This window comes from Hylobates moloch, unplaced genomic scaffold (assembly GCF_009828535.3).
Source record: "Hylobates moloch isolate HMO894 unplaced genomic scaffold, HMol_V3 SCAFFOLD_22, whole genome shotgun sequence".
NCBI lineage: Eukaryota > Metazoa > Chordata > Mammalia > Primates > Hylobatidae > Hylobates > Hylobates moloch.
Window position 1 is genome coordinate 47,515,022 of NW_026652297.1, and position 19,327 is coordinate 47,534,348.

Genomic DNA, 19,327 nt, shown 5'->3' on the forward strand with positions numbered 1-19,327 from the left:
TTTAGTAGAGATGGGGTTTCACTGTGTTAGCTAGGATGGTCTTGAGCTCCTGACCTCATGATCCACCCACCTCAGCCTCCCAAAGTGCTGGGATTACAGGTTTGAGCCACCGCACCTTGCCTGCGATTATACTCTTAAGATACTGCTTCATATACATTTCCAAGAGCTCAGAGATCCAGGATATTTAAGTATTGCGTGGCCATATTATTTTATTTGCATCATTTGACAGCAGATATTCCCAGCGGTGTTGAGAGGAAAAGAGAATAGCACTGCATTTTCTTGTCCCATGGAAATCCCAACAAAAGCTAGGCTGTCAAATGGAGATCTAATGCCATTTGACCTGCTTGTTGGGAGCTTCCATAGCACAACTTCTGCCATAGTTTCTCATAAAATTGGAGTAAAAAAGCAACTGCAGGTGCTAGTGGCTCAAAAATGAGGTATTGTACCATCACTTCAGTTTGGAAAGAGGCTGGTCTGATTTAAAACTCCAGAAGATAAACAGGAAACAAAATTTCCTACTTGGGGAGATGACATAATACCTCAGTACTGAAAATAAATTCCAAAATCGAGGACTTCTGTTCTCCAACTTGTTGTTCACAGTCAGTGATTATCCAGAACTAAACAGTGGTGCTGATTCTGTCCAACCATACAGGCTCTAAACTGAAGCCCAAGCAGTTGCTGCTTGGACATGAGAAGCCCTGAATTTTAGTTCCAATTCTGTTACAACAACTGTAAAAGTAAGTAAAATTTAAATGTTTTTAGAACCTCCAAAACACCTTAAGCCTTGAAACAGATGTGACTATGATCTGGGTCATGTAACATGTTTACAATTCTGTTTCTTAGATTTTTAGCTTAACTCTTCCTCATTTTTCTTGTTCTATAAACAACTAAAAAAAAAGACTAAGTCTTTTTTTTTAAAAGAGACCAGATCTCCTCCTTCTAATTGCTGATTTTTATTACAGATTAACTGCCTCCTTTATTGTCCTGTTCCTAACTCAGACCAGATGGTGCCCCAACCAGGGATCTCATGACAGTTATTCTTTTTTCCCTAAAAAAGACACCTTGACTAATCAGATCATTATAACTGTACATTAAGCCTTACATTAAAATATTAAAATTCTGTTAAATGTCCCTAAATTTTGTCTATATAAACAATCCCAAACGTCTGTACTTCAGAGCACTGACTTCCATGCTTTTAAATCTGTCCTTTCCCAGGTGGCCTGTCCTCAACCTTTACGCTTAAACTCTCTTTAAACTCGATTTTGACCTTTTAAATTATTTTAGGTTAACAACTGTGACTTTATTTCTTCACTTCCTTCTACTGCTAAATTTCTCTGATTCAGAGTTTCGGAATAGAGAAAAGGCCGGATCAAAGCTAACATTAGAGTGGTTATCAGTGAGGAGCTGGACTGACAAAGCCAGACCATCACCCTCCCTAGGACACAGTTTCACAGTTTCAATACTTTCAAGTATGAATTACTTTAACAAGAAAAATAAAGCCAATACTTGCTTCCTCTCTTGATATGCAAATTGAGCTTCAATGCCCAGTCAATGCCCATTCTCATCTACCACCCAGTCGCTCAGTTTCCTGAAGGTGCCTACTCCAGAGGCACCTACACTGACCTAAGTGGCGTGACTGGTATGTCAACTGCTAAACACTCTCACTACACCATGAATTTCCTTTTCGAAAAACAGATATTGCTCAAATTAATGTTTATAAATTAATTTTTAAAATTTATTTTTTGAGACAGGGTCTTGTTCTGTCACCCAGGGTGGAGTGCAGTGGCGCACCCTTGGCTCATTGCAGCCTCGACCTCCCAGGCTCAATCAATCTTCCTGCTGTGACTACAGGTGTGTGCCACTAAGCTCAGCCAAATTTTTTTTTATTTTTTGTAGAGACGGGTTTCACCATCTTGCCCAAGCTGGTCTCAAACTCCTGGGGTCAAGGAATTTACCCACCTATGCCTCCCAAAGTGCTAGGATTACAGGCGTGAGGTAGCACGCCCAGCCAAAAATTAATGTTTATTGGTGCCAAATATTTACAGAATCCACAAGTGACTACGTTTCAGTTTTAGAATATGTAGATAGAATATGTAGACACTGTACTCAATTGCTTCACCTTCAAAATTTATTATTATTAATCACAGAATGTTAAGCACTTAGTTCCAAGCATATAAAGTAACATCTTACTGGATTTATTTTTTCATGTTATTTGGAGGCTCTGTTGTAGGGTTTTTTTTTAAAACCCTAGATTCAGGCCAGTGCTGTGGCTCACGCCTGTAATCACAGCATTTTGGGATAACAAGGTGGGTGGATCACTTGAAACCAGGAGCTTGAGACCAGCCTGGCCAATATGGTGAAACCCCATCTTTACTAAAAATACAAAAATTAGCCAGACGTGGTGGCACACGCCTGATCCCAGCTACTTGGGAGGCTGAGGCATGAGAATTGCTTGAACCTGGGGGGCAGAGGTTGCAGTGAGCCAAGATCGCACCACTGCACTCCAGCCTGGGTGACAGAGCAAGACCTTGTCTCAAAAAACTGCCCAGATTTGATCATTACACATTGTACATAGTTGTATAAAAATACCACAGGTACCCCATAAATATGTACAACTATTATACATCTATAAAAATTAAAAATACATTTTTAAAGAATGAATTCCTTTCAGTCAGGAATCGTATCTTATTAGTTAGTAGTGCGCAGGGTCTTATATGTTGTAGTGTCCATTAAATGTTGTTTACATTAAACCCAAAAACAAGGTTATTAAATGTACAGAACATGGGATGTAATCTATTTCATGGTATCCTGTAAAATATGAAAAGAAGAGTTACTAATACTCGGTTTTGAACTGTTTTAAGATTCACAAAAACTGAACCCCATCCATCTTGGAAACTGTGCAGTGTAACTGATACAAGTTTGCAGAGAAACTGGCTTTGCAATTGCTCAGCTGCCTACATCTTATTGAGCAGTATCTTCAGACAGCAAAGAAGAACAAGTTCCAGAGTCAGACAGCCCTGGACTTACGTAAAGTCTCAGTCTTAGCTTCCTCATATGTAAAAGGCATTAGGTTGAACCATATCAAACTGCCACTCTTTTTGGGGGCGGGCGTGGAAGGGGAAGTGCCTTGCCTTGTGAAGTTTATAATGAGATAATGAAGGTAAGGCATTTAGCATACTGCTTGGCACATCATACAGGCTCTCAGTAAACGGAAGCCACAGTGTTTTGGTTAATATTATTAACTGCCAAGGAATCAGCAGAACTATGATTAAAAACTAGCCATGCCTGCCCCAGCGCTGCTCCACATAGCATCTCAAACTCTTTTTAATCACAGCTCTAAGTATGTGTTCCCTGGGAAGACAGGATGCAATCTGGAGCACTGTCACACAAGACATGCCCTCTTTAATCTGATAAGCAGCTGTGGGTGAGAACCAGCCTCCAACTAACTGGAGTAACCAGACATCTAAGACAAGTTCAACTCACCTCTCCTCAGGCATTTCCAAAGCTTTCAGGGAAGGAAGGAAAAAAAAAAAAACACACACACACAGAGAAAATAAGAGAAAAATAGGAAATTCCAGGACTTCCTGGAACAAAGGAGAAGATCTCAGTGTCTTTTTACCCCAAGGCTCATGTAGAAACTTGGCAGCCACATGGCTTCTGCAATTACTCACAACCAAAAAGTTTTTACTAATTTCTTTCATCAAAGGTAACCGGAATTACAAAATGAAACCTCCAGAACAACGCAACATCATGCACAAAAGCACTGTGGATATGCAGCCAAGCTTGAAAAAGGAGACTTTAGGTCCATTGTGTCAAAGCCTTGAAAACCGGAGCCACTGGAGGAAGGGTGCTCAGGACGGCACAGCCACTCCAGTAGGGCCAGCATCTTGTTTGCCCATCTAAAGACAAGCTGCATGTGAGTCAGGCGTAAGTCAATGTGACATACACTCACTGACTTCATTCACTTGCCTACAAGATTATAGGTCACTTAAAAGTGCTAGAAATTCGACAGAAATAACCTGATAAGGAACGTAGGAACTCTAGTTTGACAAATATCCAGAGGCATCAACACAGGAATCAAAGACAGGCGAGATACATATGTGTAATTTTTTTTTTCTTTTGAGACAGAGTTTCGCTCTGTCGTCAGGATGGAGTGCAGTGGCGCGATCTCGGCTCACTGCAACCTCAGCCTCCCGCGTTCAAGCGATTCTCCTGCCTCAGCCTCCCGAGGAGCTGGGACTACAGGAGCCTGCCACCATGCCCGGCTAATTTTTGTATTTTTAGTAGAGACGGGGTTTCACCATGTTGGCCAGGATCTCTTGACCTCGTCATCCGCTCGCCTCGGCCTCCCAAAGTGCTGGGATTACAGGCGCGAGCCACCGCGCCCGGCCACATACGTGTAATTTCTAAAGGTTTCTCTGCCCTTGGTGTAGGGAAGAATGTTTGAAAAAAAGACCATTGAGAATACTTCAGGTAAGTTTTTTTCTTTTTGCACTTACAAAATGCTAAATGATCAGGGGTCAACTATCAAGTGGTACTCTGTAAGGCATCCTTAAAAACTCAATGCTGGCCCAGGCTCGGTGGCTCACACTTGTGATCCTAGCACTTCTGGGAGGTCAAGGCGGGTGGATCACTTGAGCCCAGGAGTTTGAGACCAGCCTGGGCAACATAGTGAGAACCCCTCTCTACAAAAAATAAGAAAATTAGCTGGGCATCGTGGCCTGCACCTGTGGTCCCAGCTACTTGGGAGGCTGAGGTAGGAGGATCACTTGAGCCCAGGAGGCAGAGGTTGCAGTTGCGCCATTGCACTCCAGAACGAGACCCTTTCTCAAAAACCAACAACAACAAATAACCCACTCAATGCTGTCTTGGCAGTTTTCAGCACTCAATGAGAAAACCTACTCTTAATGGAAAAAAAGTGGGGGAAGGGGGTTCCAGGAACTACAAAGCAAAGTGAAAGTGTGTCCTGGGAAGTTAGCTTTGTTGCACTACAAATAAAAATTTGGCATTGGCTGGTAGTTATGCATACTCTATGCATCGACAATTCTCTAAGGACTCCAAGGTGCATGTCCTGGAAATTCCAACACATGTGCACTACGTTCCAGGTACACTAGAATGTTTATAGCCATGTTCTGAGTAGCCTCAGTCTGAACAAAACGCCCACCCAGAACAGAATAGATTCACTGTTCTATTCACACTGGAATACTAGGCAACAATGAAAATTACCTATACATACACAGTACACCAATTTAATACTGATTGAAAACCACAAAACAACACACTGTGATCCACCCGCAAAAGTTCAAAAACAGGCAAAGGAAAACGACATCGCATGCACACATAGATGGTAAAGCTGTAAGGAAATGATCACACTAGTCAGGCTAGGAGAGAATCAGGCTCCCAAAGGAGCAGAGGGCATGGGTGAGAAACTCCTGGGGTGCCGGCAATGCCCTTTTCGTTTTTATCTGGGTGTTTTATTAATTCTTCTTTAAACGTGTATGTCGTAGGCACTTTTCTGCGTATGCTATATCTGTTAAAAATTTATCGGCAGCCCTGCAGTCAGATTCGTGCCTCTAAAGAGGTGGAAGCTCCAGAACGATCCGCCTCGCCATTAAGCGAAGCCAACTCCGAACGCTGAGAAACGCAGGCCCGGGGTCGGCCGGGGTCCTTACGGATTGGCGAACGGGCGCACACCCCTCCTGCATTAAGGAGAGTTCTCAGGGTCACGCTCCGAGTGACCCTAGAGGGAGCGGCGGTGTCCTCGCCGCCGGCCAAGCCCACCTAGAGCCGCTCTCCGCGTCGGCCCCTCCACCGTCGCCGGCGACTCCGGACAGCCGCGGGGCGATTCTGGGGCTTCCAGACGAGGGAGGGGCCCGGGGGAAGGAGGCGGCGACTCCTACCGCCCCGCAGAGCCTCGGCGGCCAGAGCTACCCCAAGAAGGCCAGGCCCCGCCGTCCGCGGCTCCGCGGGCCCAGATAGGGTGGGCGTGGCCGCCGCGCGCCGGACGTACCTCTCCACCGCGAAGGAACTACCTCGCCAGTTCCCGGTGACAGAGGACAGATTATTTCCGGGACCGCTCCCGCCACCCCTCCCGGGCAACCCACTAGACGTCCCCTTTCTAATTTGGAGTGCGGGTGCGGGCGCGGGCGCACGCGCACTGCCGAGCTTCCGCGAAGGCGCGACCGGACGGCGGAGGAGGAACCGCCGCCGCTGCCTCCAGAGCGGAACGCGTACTCGCGCGCGTGCGCGCCTCGACACGCAGCGAGCTGGTGGCGGGGGCGCGCGCGGCGGCGGGGGCGGTGGCGGCGGCGGCGCGGGTCGGCCGGGGCGCGAGCGTGCGCAGTGGCTCCTCGGCGGCGGCTCCGGCCAGGACGGCGGCGCTAGGGAGGAGCGGTGTGGGCGGCCGGGGGCGGGGACGCGGGGCGGCGGGCGTGGCCGGAGTCGCGCGCAGCTGGCGCGCGGTCCCGAGTGAAAGGAGAAGGAGGGGCGCTGGGGGTGACGGTGTGGAGCCGCTGCCAGCGCTGGGCGAGAGTCGGCGGCCGGATCCGAGGAGCAGGCGGGCCTGAGGCCGAGTCAGCTGCGCGGGCCCCCGGATACCCCGACCGAGCGGCGGCGGTGTCTGGCCAGGCGGTAGGCGCTGCCTGGCCGCGGCGGGGAAGATGTTCAGCGTAGAGTCGCTGGAGCGGGCGGAGCTGTGCGAGAGCCTCCTCACTTGGGTACGTGGGGGCCGCGGGCCGGCTGGAAGACCCCATCCCCCCGCCACCTACCGGGACGCTCCACGCGCGGCCCCAGGGGCGAGCGCTGCGGGCGACGGTGCCGTCACATCCGGGGCCCGGGGTTGGCGGGGCGAGGAGGCTTGGCCCAGGGTCCGGGAGAAACTTGGCGGGCCTGAGGCGTCGCTGCTCCGGGCGGACGTCGGCCGGGGCTGGGCTGGGGACGCGGCGGGCGACTCCGGGATCCGCGCGGCTGCTCGCAGCTGGGGCTGCGCTGCGCTCCGGGGGTGGCCGAGCCTGACTGTCCTGCGTCCGGGACCCGCCGCGGCTCCTCGCCTTTGTTGCCGCGTTCGCGGAGGACGGGCCCGGCTCCGGCCCGGGAACTGAAAGGACCTGTGAGGGAGCGTGGGGAGAATGCGGGAGGCGCCCGGGGACCCCGTTTCGGATGCAAGGCGCCGCTGGCGGTGGGACTGCGCGAGGGGCGGACGCCTGTCAGAGGCGTCGGGCAGACGTTTAAAGGAGTCTGGAGGTGTCTGGGCGTCAACAATGGACCTCGAAGGCCTTGGGGAACAGAGTCGTGGGATTCTGATTTTGAATTCTTAAACAATTTTAGATTCCTCGCACTTTGAAGTAAATACGTGTTCACCTCTCACGTCAGCGGCCGCGCCTTCCTGAAGCCGGGTCTTCAGGACGCGGCAGGGGAACCGACGCCCGGGTTCCAGTCGTTCTCGCCGCGGCGCCGGCCAGGGAGGGGGAGGGATGCGCAGAGCCCCGGCGGACCCCTCGCTGCCTTCGGGAGCCTCCGTTTCACTCATTGATGAGAATGTTAATTAAATGTTCACGGATGTGTTTATGGAGGCGACTACAGCATTTGTATTACTTTTAAAGGCAAAACACGAATGTGAGAGAAATTCTGTTTAGCGGTGTCTTGGGTTACGAGTCAGGATCCCTGGAGTGTAGACGTCACGATCTTGTGCAAGGCACTTTGCTGGAAAGGCTGGAGAAGTATTGCCTTACGTTGGTTGTTAAAAAAATTAATAAAAATAGTCTGAGGTTTTTGTAATTTGGCTACGTCACGAATCAATTTCTGTCCTCTGAAACATAGACTTGGTAGAGCTTGAGTAGCCAGTTGCATATCAGACCATTTAGGGGATTTCAGATCGTTAGCAGTAATATGTAGTTAGCGTGCAGCTTACACTTCTGATGAGTTCTGCCTTCAGGCAAGGAGATGGCTTTCACTGCTGTATTTCATAAGAGAGGAAGACTGGTAAGTTGTATAATGTGGCCGAGGTTTGACTAGGCAGGGGAGAGAGAGAGGAAAGAAATTCTTTGATATTGTGGAAGGAATAGATTTGGCAGAATCTGTACATCTGTAAACAGAATGCTGAGGAACTTAAGATTTAAGTATTCGAGACTGTCCAAGTAGTGCTTCCCTTTATGCTAGAAGCAGCAGCAAGAAGGCAAAGATGAAGCTGATTGAATCTAAGTAGGGCTACATTGTTTAAAATCTAGGGAGAAAAAAAGACATGGAAATAAAGAGGTGTACAGAGGCTCCTTAACTTGCAATGGGGTTACATCCCGGTAAACCCATCATAAGTTGAAAATACCGTTAAGTTGAAAATGCATTTCATACGCCTAACCGTCCAAATGGTAGCTTAGCTTGGCCTACCTTAAACGTGCTCAGAACACTTACCTTAGCCTACAGTTGGGCAAAATCATGTACCACAAAACGTATTTTATAATAAAGTGTTGAATATCTAATGCAATTTATTGAACACTGTACTGAAAGTGAAAAATATAATGGTTGTATGGGCACTCAGAGTGTGGTTTCTACTGAATGTGTATCTCTTGCGTCATTGTAAAGTTGAAAAGTTAAACCATCCTAAGTTGGGGACCGTCTGTATTTGAAGGGCATCCACAAAATATGGTAGGTAGTAATTGCATTTATTTAAGTGAGAAATGCTGATAAAAATATAGAGGAGAAATCTTAGAAGTTTGAAAGCCTACTGACAGAACCTGACAACATGAGAGAATCTATTTAGAATCTCCTAAAATGTCAAGAAAACGAGTAATCCACATTATCAGCTGTAGAGAGGTCAGGGAGTATAGTATTGTAGAATAGGCTTTTTGAAATGTCACTGGAAACTCATCACTGAAAATTTCTGGATAAGATTAGAGATTATCAGCGACAAAATTGGAGGGCAGTGTTCATGAAGATGTACAGTTCTAAGATTTGGAAACACTTTATTTATTTATTTATTTATTTATTTATTTATTTATTTATTTTTGAGACGGAGTCTCGCTCTGTCGCCCAGGCTGGAGTGCAGTGGCGCAATCTTGGCTCACTGCAAGCTCCGCCTCCCGGGTTCACGCCATTCTCCTGCCTCAGCCTTTCCGAGTAGCTGGGACTACAGGCGCCCGCCACCACGCCCGGCTAATTTTTTTGTATTTTTAGTAGAGACGGGGTTTCACCGTGGTCTCGATCTCCTGACCTCGTGATCCGCCCGCCTCGGCCTCCCAAAGTGCTGGGATTACAAGCGAGAGCCACCGCCCGGCCTCGGAAACACTTTAAAAGACATGTTTCAAAATAGAGTTTAAATTCTGGGTTTGTTCTCTTTTAGCTGTCATTATAAAAAGCAGAATAAATGTTTCAATGAGCAGTGTTTGATAGTATACATTTAAATGTATACTATCACCCCCCTATCTGTAAGCCAGATTAATGCTAAGCACAATTCTAAAACTAAATGCAAGCAAAAATGTGCACATACACTCCAAAGAAAAGACTCATTTAGATTAATTTTCTTGATTTTATGTCAACCTCTAGTCAATTTGGTTGTGTGGGGGGTTTTGCTCTCACACAGTAAGCTAGAAGGTGACTGACACTCAGCAAAATGCAGACAACTGTCAGTGACAGACAAGATCTAAGAGCTGTATGATTCCGTATTTGGGATGACAGCCTTATGTACTTCTAGAGCCTCCATGTTCAATTTTTGAAGATCATAATTATATTCCTGAGTATCAGATAAAAGTTTGTTTTCACTACATAGCATTTAGTTTGAGATTGGAGAGATGTATATAGTACATTTTAGAAATTATTCCACTAGAAATGGCTAAAGTAATAAAAGCTTAAGCACTTAAAGGGATGATTCTGTTACCTATACAGAACTCAATGGAACATCTCATTGCCTCACATGCTGGATAAATTGCCCTTTTTTTGAGACAGCCTACTAGCCCAAGAACCATATGTTCCAGATTTTTTCAGAAGAGAGAGTTACAAAAAGAGTTAAGTATCATCTTACCAAGGGGAAACATCTTAAGCTTAAATTCCAAATCAAAGTTTATGCAAGCAAGTTCAGCAGGACATGCTTGAAAATTTCCACTGTGCCTCCTCTCTCCACCCTCTGAGTCAAAATTTGCCCTGCCTATTAGACCTGTCAAGCCTAATTTCTTGAACTGTATGTGAATCTCGATGAAAAGATAGCACTTTTCCAGGTTTTAGAGGCTGAAAAACGAAGTCTACAATGCTACCAAGTTATGACAAAAAAGTCATCACATAGGCTCGGTACACTTTGGGGTAACCTAGCAACATTAATATGTCCTTATTGTTTTCATATTACTTATTTGGCAGCCTATAAAATGCATACTAGTATATAGAATTGGGGGTGGTATAATTATTATGGTCGTATCTTCCCCAGTCGATTCTCCTCTGCCTAACTCGGTTCTGCCAACAACTTTTGTCCTCTAATGGAAGAATAAGTAAGTCACTGATGTACAAAAGTTAAAGTCCGTAAAAAGATAGTATAGCATAAGAGTACATACAGGTTCTGACATTAGGCAGCCTGGGTTCAAATCCTAGTTTTGTTCTATACTAACTGTACATGACTTTGTAACTTCACCTCTGTGTTTTGATTGCATTGATATTTAACTTTATGTTTGCTAACTTCACCAGAGATTCTCATGCTTTAGTGTTGATCTGCATCATCTGGAGAGCTTGCTAAAACAACAGATGCCCAGAGTTGCTAGTTCTGTAGGTCTGGGCTGGGCCTGAGATTTTGTATTTCTAATAGGTTCCCAGGTGATGCCATTGTTGGTGACGTAGGGACCACATTTTGAGAACCACGGCTCTAGAAAATTATTTGACATTTTGCGCTGGACAGTTCTTTGCTGTGGGCACTGCACTGTGCGTTATGTTTAATAGTAGCATCCCATTGCCTCAACCAGCTAGATGACAATAGCACCCAACTCACAGCCAAAAATGTCTCCTCGGGAGCAAAATTATCCATTGCTCTAGAGATAGTAATTCCAGGTGATCTCATGCTTTACTCTTCTCCTGCTTTTGTTGGGGAGGGGGAGGTAGAGGTTGGGTGGTGGTAATAGAGCTTCTTGGAATTAAAAGAAAGATTATAACCCTTCAGGTAGAGTTTCATGCCTTAATGCAGTTAGGTGCAGTTGTCTTTCAGTTTTACTATACTGCTATCCTGAAATAGATGTTAGCTCAGAGAACCGGTATGTGACAGATTTTTAAAAATTAAGGTACAGTTTACATACCATAAAATTCATCCTTTTAAAGTGTAATTTTTTGGTTTTTAGTATGATCACAAGATTGTGCAGTCATCATGACTATCTAGTTCCAAGAACATTTTCATCACCCCAAAAATAAACTAGGGGATAAATTTTCTTTTTTTTTTTTTTTTTTGAGACGGAGTCTGGCTCTGTCGCCCAGGCTGGAGTGCAGTGGTGCGATCTCGGCTCACTGCAAGCTCCACCTCCCGGGTTCACGCTATTCTCCTGCCTCAGCCTCTCTGAGTAGCTGGGACTACAGGCGCCCGCCACCACGCCTGGCTAATATTTGTATTTTTAGTAGAGACAGGGTTTCATCGTGGTTTCGATCTCCTGACCTCGTGATCCGCCCGCCTCGGCCTCCCAAAGTGCTGGGATTACAAGCGTGAGCCACTGCGCCCAGCCGTCCCCAATCTTTCTTCATATGGAAAAACTGATATTGAGAGAGATCAAACATCCTGTCCAAATTTACAGGGCAAAACTAGGGATTAGAATTAGCTCCTTTCATTCAAAGTGGCGTTCACTGAGGGCTTGTTCGTATCAGGCATTGTGCTGAGGTCAGTGATAAAGAGAAGAATGAGACATAGTCCTCACTGCTGCCTCTATTTTTCCTTCTAAACAAACCTACAAGAAAGATTGCGTTTTCTTTTTTGAAAATGGGCCATTGACTTAGCAACTGTAGAATGAAAGCAAGTGCTTATTTCTTTTTTTTTTTTTTTTGAGACGGAGTCTCGCTCTGTCGCCCAGGCTGGAGTGCAGTGGCGCAATCTCGGCTCACTGCAAGCTCCGCCTCCCGGGTTCACGCCATTCTCCTGCCTCAGCCTCTCCGAGTAGCTGAGACTACAGGCGCCCGCCACCACGCCCGGCTAATTTTTTGTATTTTTAGTAGAGACGGGGTTTCACCGTGGTCTCGATCTCCTGACCTCGTGATCCGCCTGCCTCGGCCTCCCAAAGTGCTGGGATTACAAGCGTGAGCCATATTTCTTTTACTAGTGAGCAGGCAGCTGGAGATAGTATGGAGTAAAATTCAAAATCAGTTCCCGCATATGGTGTTTATTTGTTTCATTTATTCATTTACTAATCATTTATTGCACCTCTACCAGGTATTAGGTTTGTGTCAGGGTAGCTTGGAAGGATCCTCTTATCACCTTTCCCAAATAGACACAAGTAAAAACTTGCTATGAGGATCTTTAAGATAATTCCCTGGGCCTCTACCACCGTAACTGTCTCTACCTGCAAGACTCTCCTGTATTATATATGAAGAAGCTACTGACTGTACTGTTAATAGTTGTCTTTTTTTTTTTTTTTTGAGACGGAGTCTGGCTCTGTCATCCAGGCTGGAGTGCAGTGGCGCGATCTCGGCTCACTGCAAGCTCCGCTTCCCGGGTTCCCGCCATTCTCCTGCCTCAGCCTCCCGAGTAGCTGGGACTACAGGCGCCCGCCACGGCGCCCGACTAATTTTTTGTATTTTTAGTAGAGATGGGGTTTCACCGTGTTGGCCAGGATGGTCTCATTTCCTGACCTTGTGATCCACCCTCCTCGGCCTCCCAAAGTGCTGGGATTACAGACGTGAGCCACCGTACCGGCCAATAATTGTCTTTTAAAGATTTGATAAATGAGATCGGGCGTGGTGGCTCACGCCTGTAATCCCAGCACTTTGGGAGGTGGAGGCGGGCGGATCACGAGGTCAGGAGATGAGACCATCCTGGCCAACAGGGTGAAACCTCGTCTCTACTTAAAATACAAAAAAGTTAGCCGGGCGTGGTAGCCGGCACCTGTAGTCCCAGCTACTCGGGAGGCTGAGGCAGGAGAATGACGTGAACCCGGGGGGCGGAGCTTGCAATGAGCCGAGATCGCGCCACTGCAGTCCAGCCTGGGCGACAGAGCGAGACTCCGTCTTGGAAAAAAAAAAAAAAAAAAAAAAGATAAATGATACGGTGCAGAGAAGTAGCCACTCACCCACCGTTAGTAAGAGAATAAATTCTCTTTTATTCTCTTACTACAGTATATATTTAGGGCAGTTTGACAGTTTTATCAAAAACTGTAAAATGTTCATACACTTTTTGACCTAGCAGTTTTACTTCTTTTCTAACCCAATAAATAAAAACGTGTGAAGACATATGGTCACCTGAGTGTTAGTCCCAGTATTCTCATTGTCAGTACTGAGTTTAGCTTCATCCGTGTTAGTATATAAACCTACTCAAATGGGTCTCCCTGTCTCTTTCCCTCCACTCCTTCCTTCATACTGCAGCCAGTATGATTTTTTTTTTTTTTGAGACAGAGTCTCGCTCTGTCGCCCAGACTGGAGTGCAGTGGCATGGTCTTGGCTCACTGCAGCCTCCGCCTTCCGGGTTCAAGCGATTCTCCTGCATCAGCCTCCAGAGTAGCTTGGACTACAGGTGTGTGCCATTACGCCTGGTTAATTTTTTGTATTTTTAGTGAAGAGACAGGATTTCACTGTGTTAGCCAGGATGGTCTTGATCTCCTGACCTCGTGATCCGCCCGTCTCGGCCTCCCAAAGTGCTGGGATTACAGGCATGAGCCACCGCCCCTGGCCAGATCTTATATTAATACAGTGCAAACCTCATGGCTCACTCTCCTGTTCAAATCCTTTGCTTACTTTATTCATAGGATAAGGTCCTAATGTGGCTTCTAAGGTTTTACATGTTAATTCTTCAGTTTTTTGCCCTGTCTTTCACCGTTTTATTTTCCCCTGTTCTGTTTCTTCCTCCAGTTCTTACCCCTACCCAATCTGTACCAAGCTGCTCTTCATACCTAGATTGCATCCCACTCTCACTTCTCATCTTTATGACTGCTGTTGACACTTCTATTATACTGTTTCATTTTCCCTAGTTGTAAGTTCTATGAGAGGATGGCCTGTGTCTGTCTGTTCTCAGGGATTGATTTCCTTCTAAATCCTGAGTACACTACTGGGTATAATCATTGCTGGCTCAGCTACATTTTCTTACTTTGAGAGATAATTTATACTGTTAGGGAAAGTACATTTCTTGGCTACATCATGTTGATTAATACAAAGTTTCAGAATATATTTGAAATCAAAATGAAGTGAATATCTAACCTAACCATTCTAAGTGTGACTTCTACATCTGTGTAAACATATTTGGCCTCTGAGTAACAGAAACTGCAACCTCACCAGATGTAAAGAATAAATGAATTCATCTCACAGACCAGGAGGCATCAAGATTTTTAAATTCAGTAGTTCAGTTTTTACCTTAAGGACATAGTTCTTTTTTTTTTTTTTTTTTTTTTGTGGGGGGGTGCCGTCGTGGAGGGGATATAGTTCTTTCTAGCTCTTCTCTCTGCCTTTCACTGCATTGGTCTAATCTTAAGATGATTGCCTTTGTAGTCGTGAGATGACTGCTCACAGTAATGGAGGCAGCATACTTAAATCAACAGGAGATTGGCTTTTCTTTCCCAGAAGCGTCTCCTTATCTCTCTTTAGTCCAAATTGTCTTTTCCCTGTGTGTCCCTGAGTCAGTCACTGGTAGAGGGGATGAAGGTGCCGTGATTTTCATAGATTGATCTTGTGTGAGTAGAATGGATGCTGGGAAGCCACCCGATATCCACCACGATTTCTCTTTTACCAGTGGGGAAAAATTACAGTAATACTTGGCAGGATATTTCCCTTAAAGGCAAAAGTTTCCAATTAGACTTCTTTTTAAAATTTATTCCAATCCCTAAGATGAGATAATCACCAAAAAAAAAAAAAAAGCCTAAGAAATTTTTGACCAGGTGCGGTGGCTCACACCTGTAATCCCAGCACTTCGGGAGGCCGAGGCGGGCAGATCACCTGAGGTCAGGAGTACAAGACCAGCCTGGCCAACATAGTGAAACCCCGTCTCTACTAAAGATACAGAAAATTAGCAGGGCATGGTGGTGCATTCCTGTAATCCCAGCTACTTGGGAGGCTGAGGCAGGAGAATCACTTGAACCTGGGAGGTGGAGGTTGCAGTGAGCCGAGATCAGGCCATTGCACTCCAGCCTGGGTGACAGGGCTAGACTCCATCTCAAAAAAAAAAAAAAAAAAAAAAAAAGCCTAAGAAATTTTCTACATAGGTAACCACAGAATCTCTTTTCTCCTCCTTTTTTTTCCCTTCAGATCCAGACATTTAATGTGGATGCACCATGCCAGACCGTGGAAGATTTAACGAATGGGGTTGTGATGGCCCAGGTTCTTCAAAAGATGTAAGAATGAATTGCTTATCTTTATGTGTATTCTTATACATGGATATTTATTAGGTTGAAAACATGGATTAAAAAACAAAGTACTCACATGAAACGTGTGTAGAGTAAGAGTTGTAGGCGGCAGCAGCACTAGTTTTGATGGAATGTACTTGTTAGGTATAGATTGGGTTGCAAGTTTAATAAAGGCTGTGATTGTTTTAGTACTCTAATGGTTTTAGCAGAATTATTTGTTCTTGTATTTTTTGGCATATGCTTGGCAGAAATTTTCTTGTTAGTGGCCAGATTTTGCTGTTACAGGGGTATCTAAGACGCTTACTCCATTTTTCTTTAGGATTTTGCTGAAATATCATCTCATCAGTGGCACCTGCCCTGAGTACCCATATAAAATAGCAACAATTCCCTTATACTTTCTATCCCCCTTAAGCTTTTGTGTTCTTCTTTCAAGTTTGTAACACCATCTGATATACCATATATTTGGTTGTTCATTCACTGCCCCAACATCCCCAAACACATATACACAGAATGTAAACTCCACATGGAGCCAGGGAATTTGTTTTCACTGTTGTATCCAAGCAACAGGCGAATGCCTGGTTTTATGTTGAACCATATGAGATTGCTCTTCTTTATAGGTCAGAATGATCAAAATCAGCAGTTCCTCCTAGTTTAATATGCATTGTTGGTGCTTATGTTTGTTGAGTGACTAAAGGAAGGACTATTTGTTTGGGATATATAAAACATACCCAGTTCTTCTAAGTACATTGAAAACATAATAGTTATGAAGTTGATATTATATGACTATCAACTTTTGACCAAGGAATTTTTAAAAATAAAGGATTATGTGTGAATTTAAGAAGTCATTGGGTTTGTTGTAATTTGCAGATACTTTTATATTTTGAAGCCCTGAACACTTGTCAGCCTGATGATTTAAAAAGATTTACATGTCACTAGCTGGGTTGCCCTGCATTTCTGTTGAAAATCAGTGTCATTATTAAATGAATTATTGATTTTCTTTGCAATTAGCTACATAGAGTTGCCATAGAGCTCAGATGCCAACATTTTAGATTATCTGTCTCTTTGCCTTTAGAACTGGGGACTCCTGTTTAAACACTACAGCTTGTTTTTACTTTCTTCTATAACTTAAAATGCATGGTACATTTTTCCAGATATATAGGCACACAGGTTTTTTAATGAAGCTCAAGAAGGCTCACTGGAAACCTGGCCTACCCTGGTTTGAGCACTCTGAGAAGAGTAATCTTGTCATTTTCATGGTCCCCTCTGAGTGGTGCCCTAATTTTAGCTTTCCCATTGTCTAGAGAGTTTCACTCTAGAAGTTCTTAATAAAAATTATTTGAGAGTGTGGGCCTAGCTAAGTGAACTTTACAGGTATAGTTCAATACATGATTATTTTTGCCTAAGCTAGTTTGAGTAGGATCTTTATCACTTAGAGAAACCAGAAGAAAGAAAGTATATATATATTGTTTCATCAAAACAAGATTTCAGGAACCAGACAAGGATGTTGACTCTGCCACTTCTGTTCAACAGTCTTTACCAGAGCAATGAGGCAAAAAAAAAAAAAAAAAAAAGTGAAAGGTGTCTAAATAGGAAAGGAAGGTGTGAAATTATCACTGTTTCCTGACAATGTGACGTTACATACAAAAAGCCATAAAGACTCCGGAAAAAAACTGTTAGACCTGGTAAATGAATATAGTAAAGTTGCAGGATACAAAATCAACCTACAAAAATCAGTAGTGTTTCTAAGTACTAACAACGAACTATCTGAAAAAGAAATCAAGAAAACAATCCCATTTATAATAGCTACCAAGTAAAATAAAATACTTCGGAATACGTTTGTTTAACCAACAAGGTGAAAGATCCGTACATTGAAAACTGTAAAACATCGATGAAAGAAGTTGAAGTCTCCAATAAAGGAAAGATACTCTGTGTTCATAGATTAGAAGAATTATTGTTAAAATGTCCATACTACCGAAAGTGATTTGCAGAGTCAATGCATTCCCTATAAAAATTCCAATAACCTTTTTCACAGAAATAAGAAACAAACCTAAATTCATATGCATTTCATAAAATTCATATGAAATGACAAAAGACCCCAAATAGCCAAAGCAATCATGAGCAAAAAGAACAAAGCTGGAGAAATCTCACTACCCGATTTTAAACTCTATTGCAAAGCTGTGGTAATTAAAACAACACAGTGCTGGCATAAAAATAGACACATTGACCAGTGGAACAGTATAGAAATTCCAGAAATGAACCCATACATCTATAGTCAGTTGATTTTCCACAAAGGTGCCACAAACACACAATGAGAAAAGGACAAGTCTCTTCAGTAAAGAGTGTTGGGAAAAGTGGATATCCACATACAGAAGAATAAAGTTAGACCCTTATCTCACCCCACATGCAAAAATCAATTCAGAATGGATTAAAGACTTAAACATCCTCCTGAATTTGAAAAACTACTGGAAGGAAACGTAGGAGGAGAGCTTCTTGATATTGGTCTGGGGGATAGTTTTTTGAATTTGACCCGAAAACAGGCAACAAAAGCAAAAACAGACAAATGGGATTACATCAAACTAAAAACTTTGGCATGACAAGGGAAACAAGCAACAGAGTGAAGAGACAAACTACAGATTGGGAGAAAATATTTGCAAGCCATACATCTAATAAGAGGTTATTATCCAGTCTGTATAAGGAACTTAAGCACCTGAATAGCAAGAGAACAGATAACTGAATTTAAAAAAGCATGAAGGACCTGAATAAACATTTTCAAAAGGAGATACACGGATGGTTAACAGGCATATGAAAAAATGCTCATCACTGATCACCAGGGAAATATAAATTAAAACCATAATGAGGTGTCACCTCACACATATCAGAATGGCTATTACCAAAATGATGAAAGATAAGTGTTGGTGAGGATGTGGAGCAGCGGGAACTTGTATACTGTTTTTGGGAACGTAAATTCGTACAGCCATTGTGGAAAACTGTACAAAAAGCTAAAAATAGAATTACCATATGATCCAGCAATCCCACTTTTGTGTATATAGCCAAAGGATTTGAAACTGGTATGTTGAAGAGATACCTGCACTTCCACATTTCTTGCAGCATTATTCAAGGTACCCAATTTATGGAAGCAACATAAGTGCCTATTAGCGAATGGATGGATAAGAAAGATGTGGTGTATATGTACACAATGAAATACTGTTCAGCCTTTATTAATTGATTGATCGAGACAGCGTCTCACTCTGTCACTCAGGCTGGAGTTCAGTTGATTGACCAGGGCTCACTGCAGCCTCAAACTCCCAGGCTCAGACGATCCTCCCACCGTATTCTCCCTAGTAGCTTCTGGGAGCACAGGCACGCACACACCCAGCCTTTTTTTTTTTTTTTTTTTTTTTTTTTTTTGTAGAGATGGGGTCTCTCTGTGTGGCCCAGGCTGGTCTTGAACTCCTGGGCTCAAGTAGTCCTCCTGCCTTGGCCTGTCAAAGTGCTGAGATCAGAGGCATAAAACAACGTGCCCATGCCCCCAAAGAAGGAAATTCTGTCATTTTCAACAACATGGACAAACCTGAAGGACATTGTGCTAAGTCAAATAAGCCAGGCACAGAAAGACAAATACCATCTCACTTATGTGGACTCTAAAACAATTGAACTCATAGAAGCAGAGTAGAATGGTGTTTACCAGAGGCAGAGGGCCGAGGGGAATGGGGAGATGATAGTCAGAAGGCATGAAGTTTCTGTTAGGAGGAATATATTTTTTTGAGATTTATTGCAAAGCATGGTGACCATAGTTAATAATAATGTGTATTTCGCAATTCTGAGGGAGCAGATTT

At 44.1% G+C, this 19,327-nt stretch overlaps 2 protein-coding genes across 6 annotated transcripts in view; one reads left to right on the top strand and one right to left on the bottom strand.

Moving 5' to 3' along the window:
• RNF170 (ring finger protein 170) overlaps positions 1-7,580 on the bottom strand; it is a 47,667-nt gene extending 40,087 nt beyond the window's left edge. The window contains exon 1 of one of the 2 annotated variants that reach the window (XM_058433739.1): positions 6,768-7,580. The gene's annotated coding sequence lies outside the window, so the exon portion shown is untranslated. Of the gene's footprint in view, positions 1-6,010; positions 6,200-6,767 lie in introns of those variants that run through there. The other variant, XM_032144073.2, reaches the window with a different exon arrangement.
• The window catches only part of HOOK3 (hook microtubule tethering protein 3), a 137,562-nt gene continuing 124,617 nt past the window's right edge, over positions 6,383-19,327 (top strand). For 2 of the 4 annotated variants that reach the window (XM_058433737.1, XM_058433738.1), the window contains exons 1-2: positions 6,384-6,716; positions 15,394-15,479. In XM_058433737.1, coding sequence (XP_058289720.1) covers positions 6,660-6,716; positions 15,394-15,479 — 143 coding nt within the window. In that variant the 5' untranslated portion in view covers positions 6,384-6,659. Of the gene's footprint in view, positions 6,717-15,393; positions 15,480-19,327 lie in introns of all 4 variants that reach the window. The other 2 variants (XR_009211716.1, XM_032144079.2) reach the window with 2 other exon arrangements.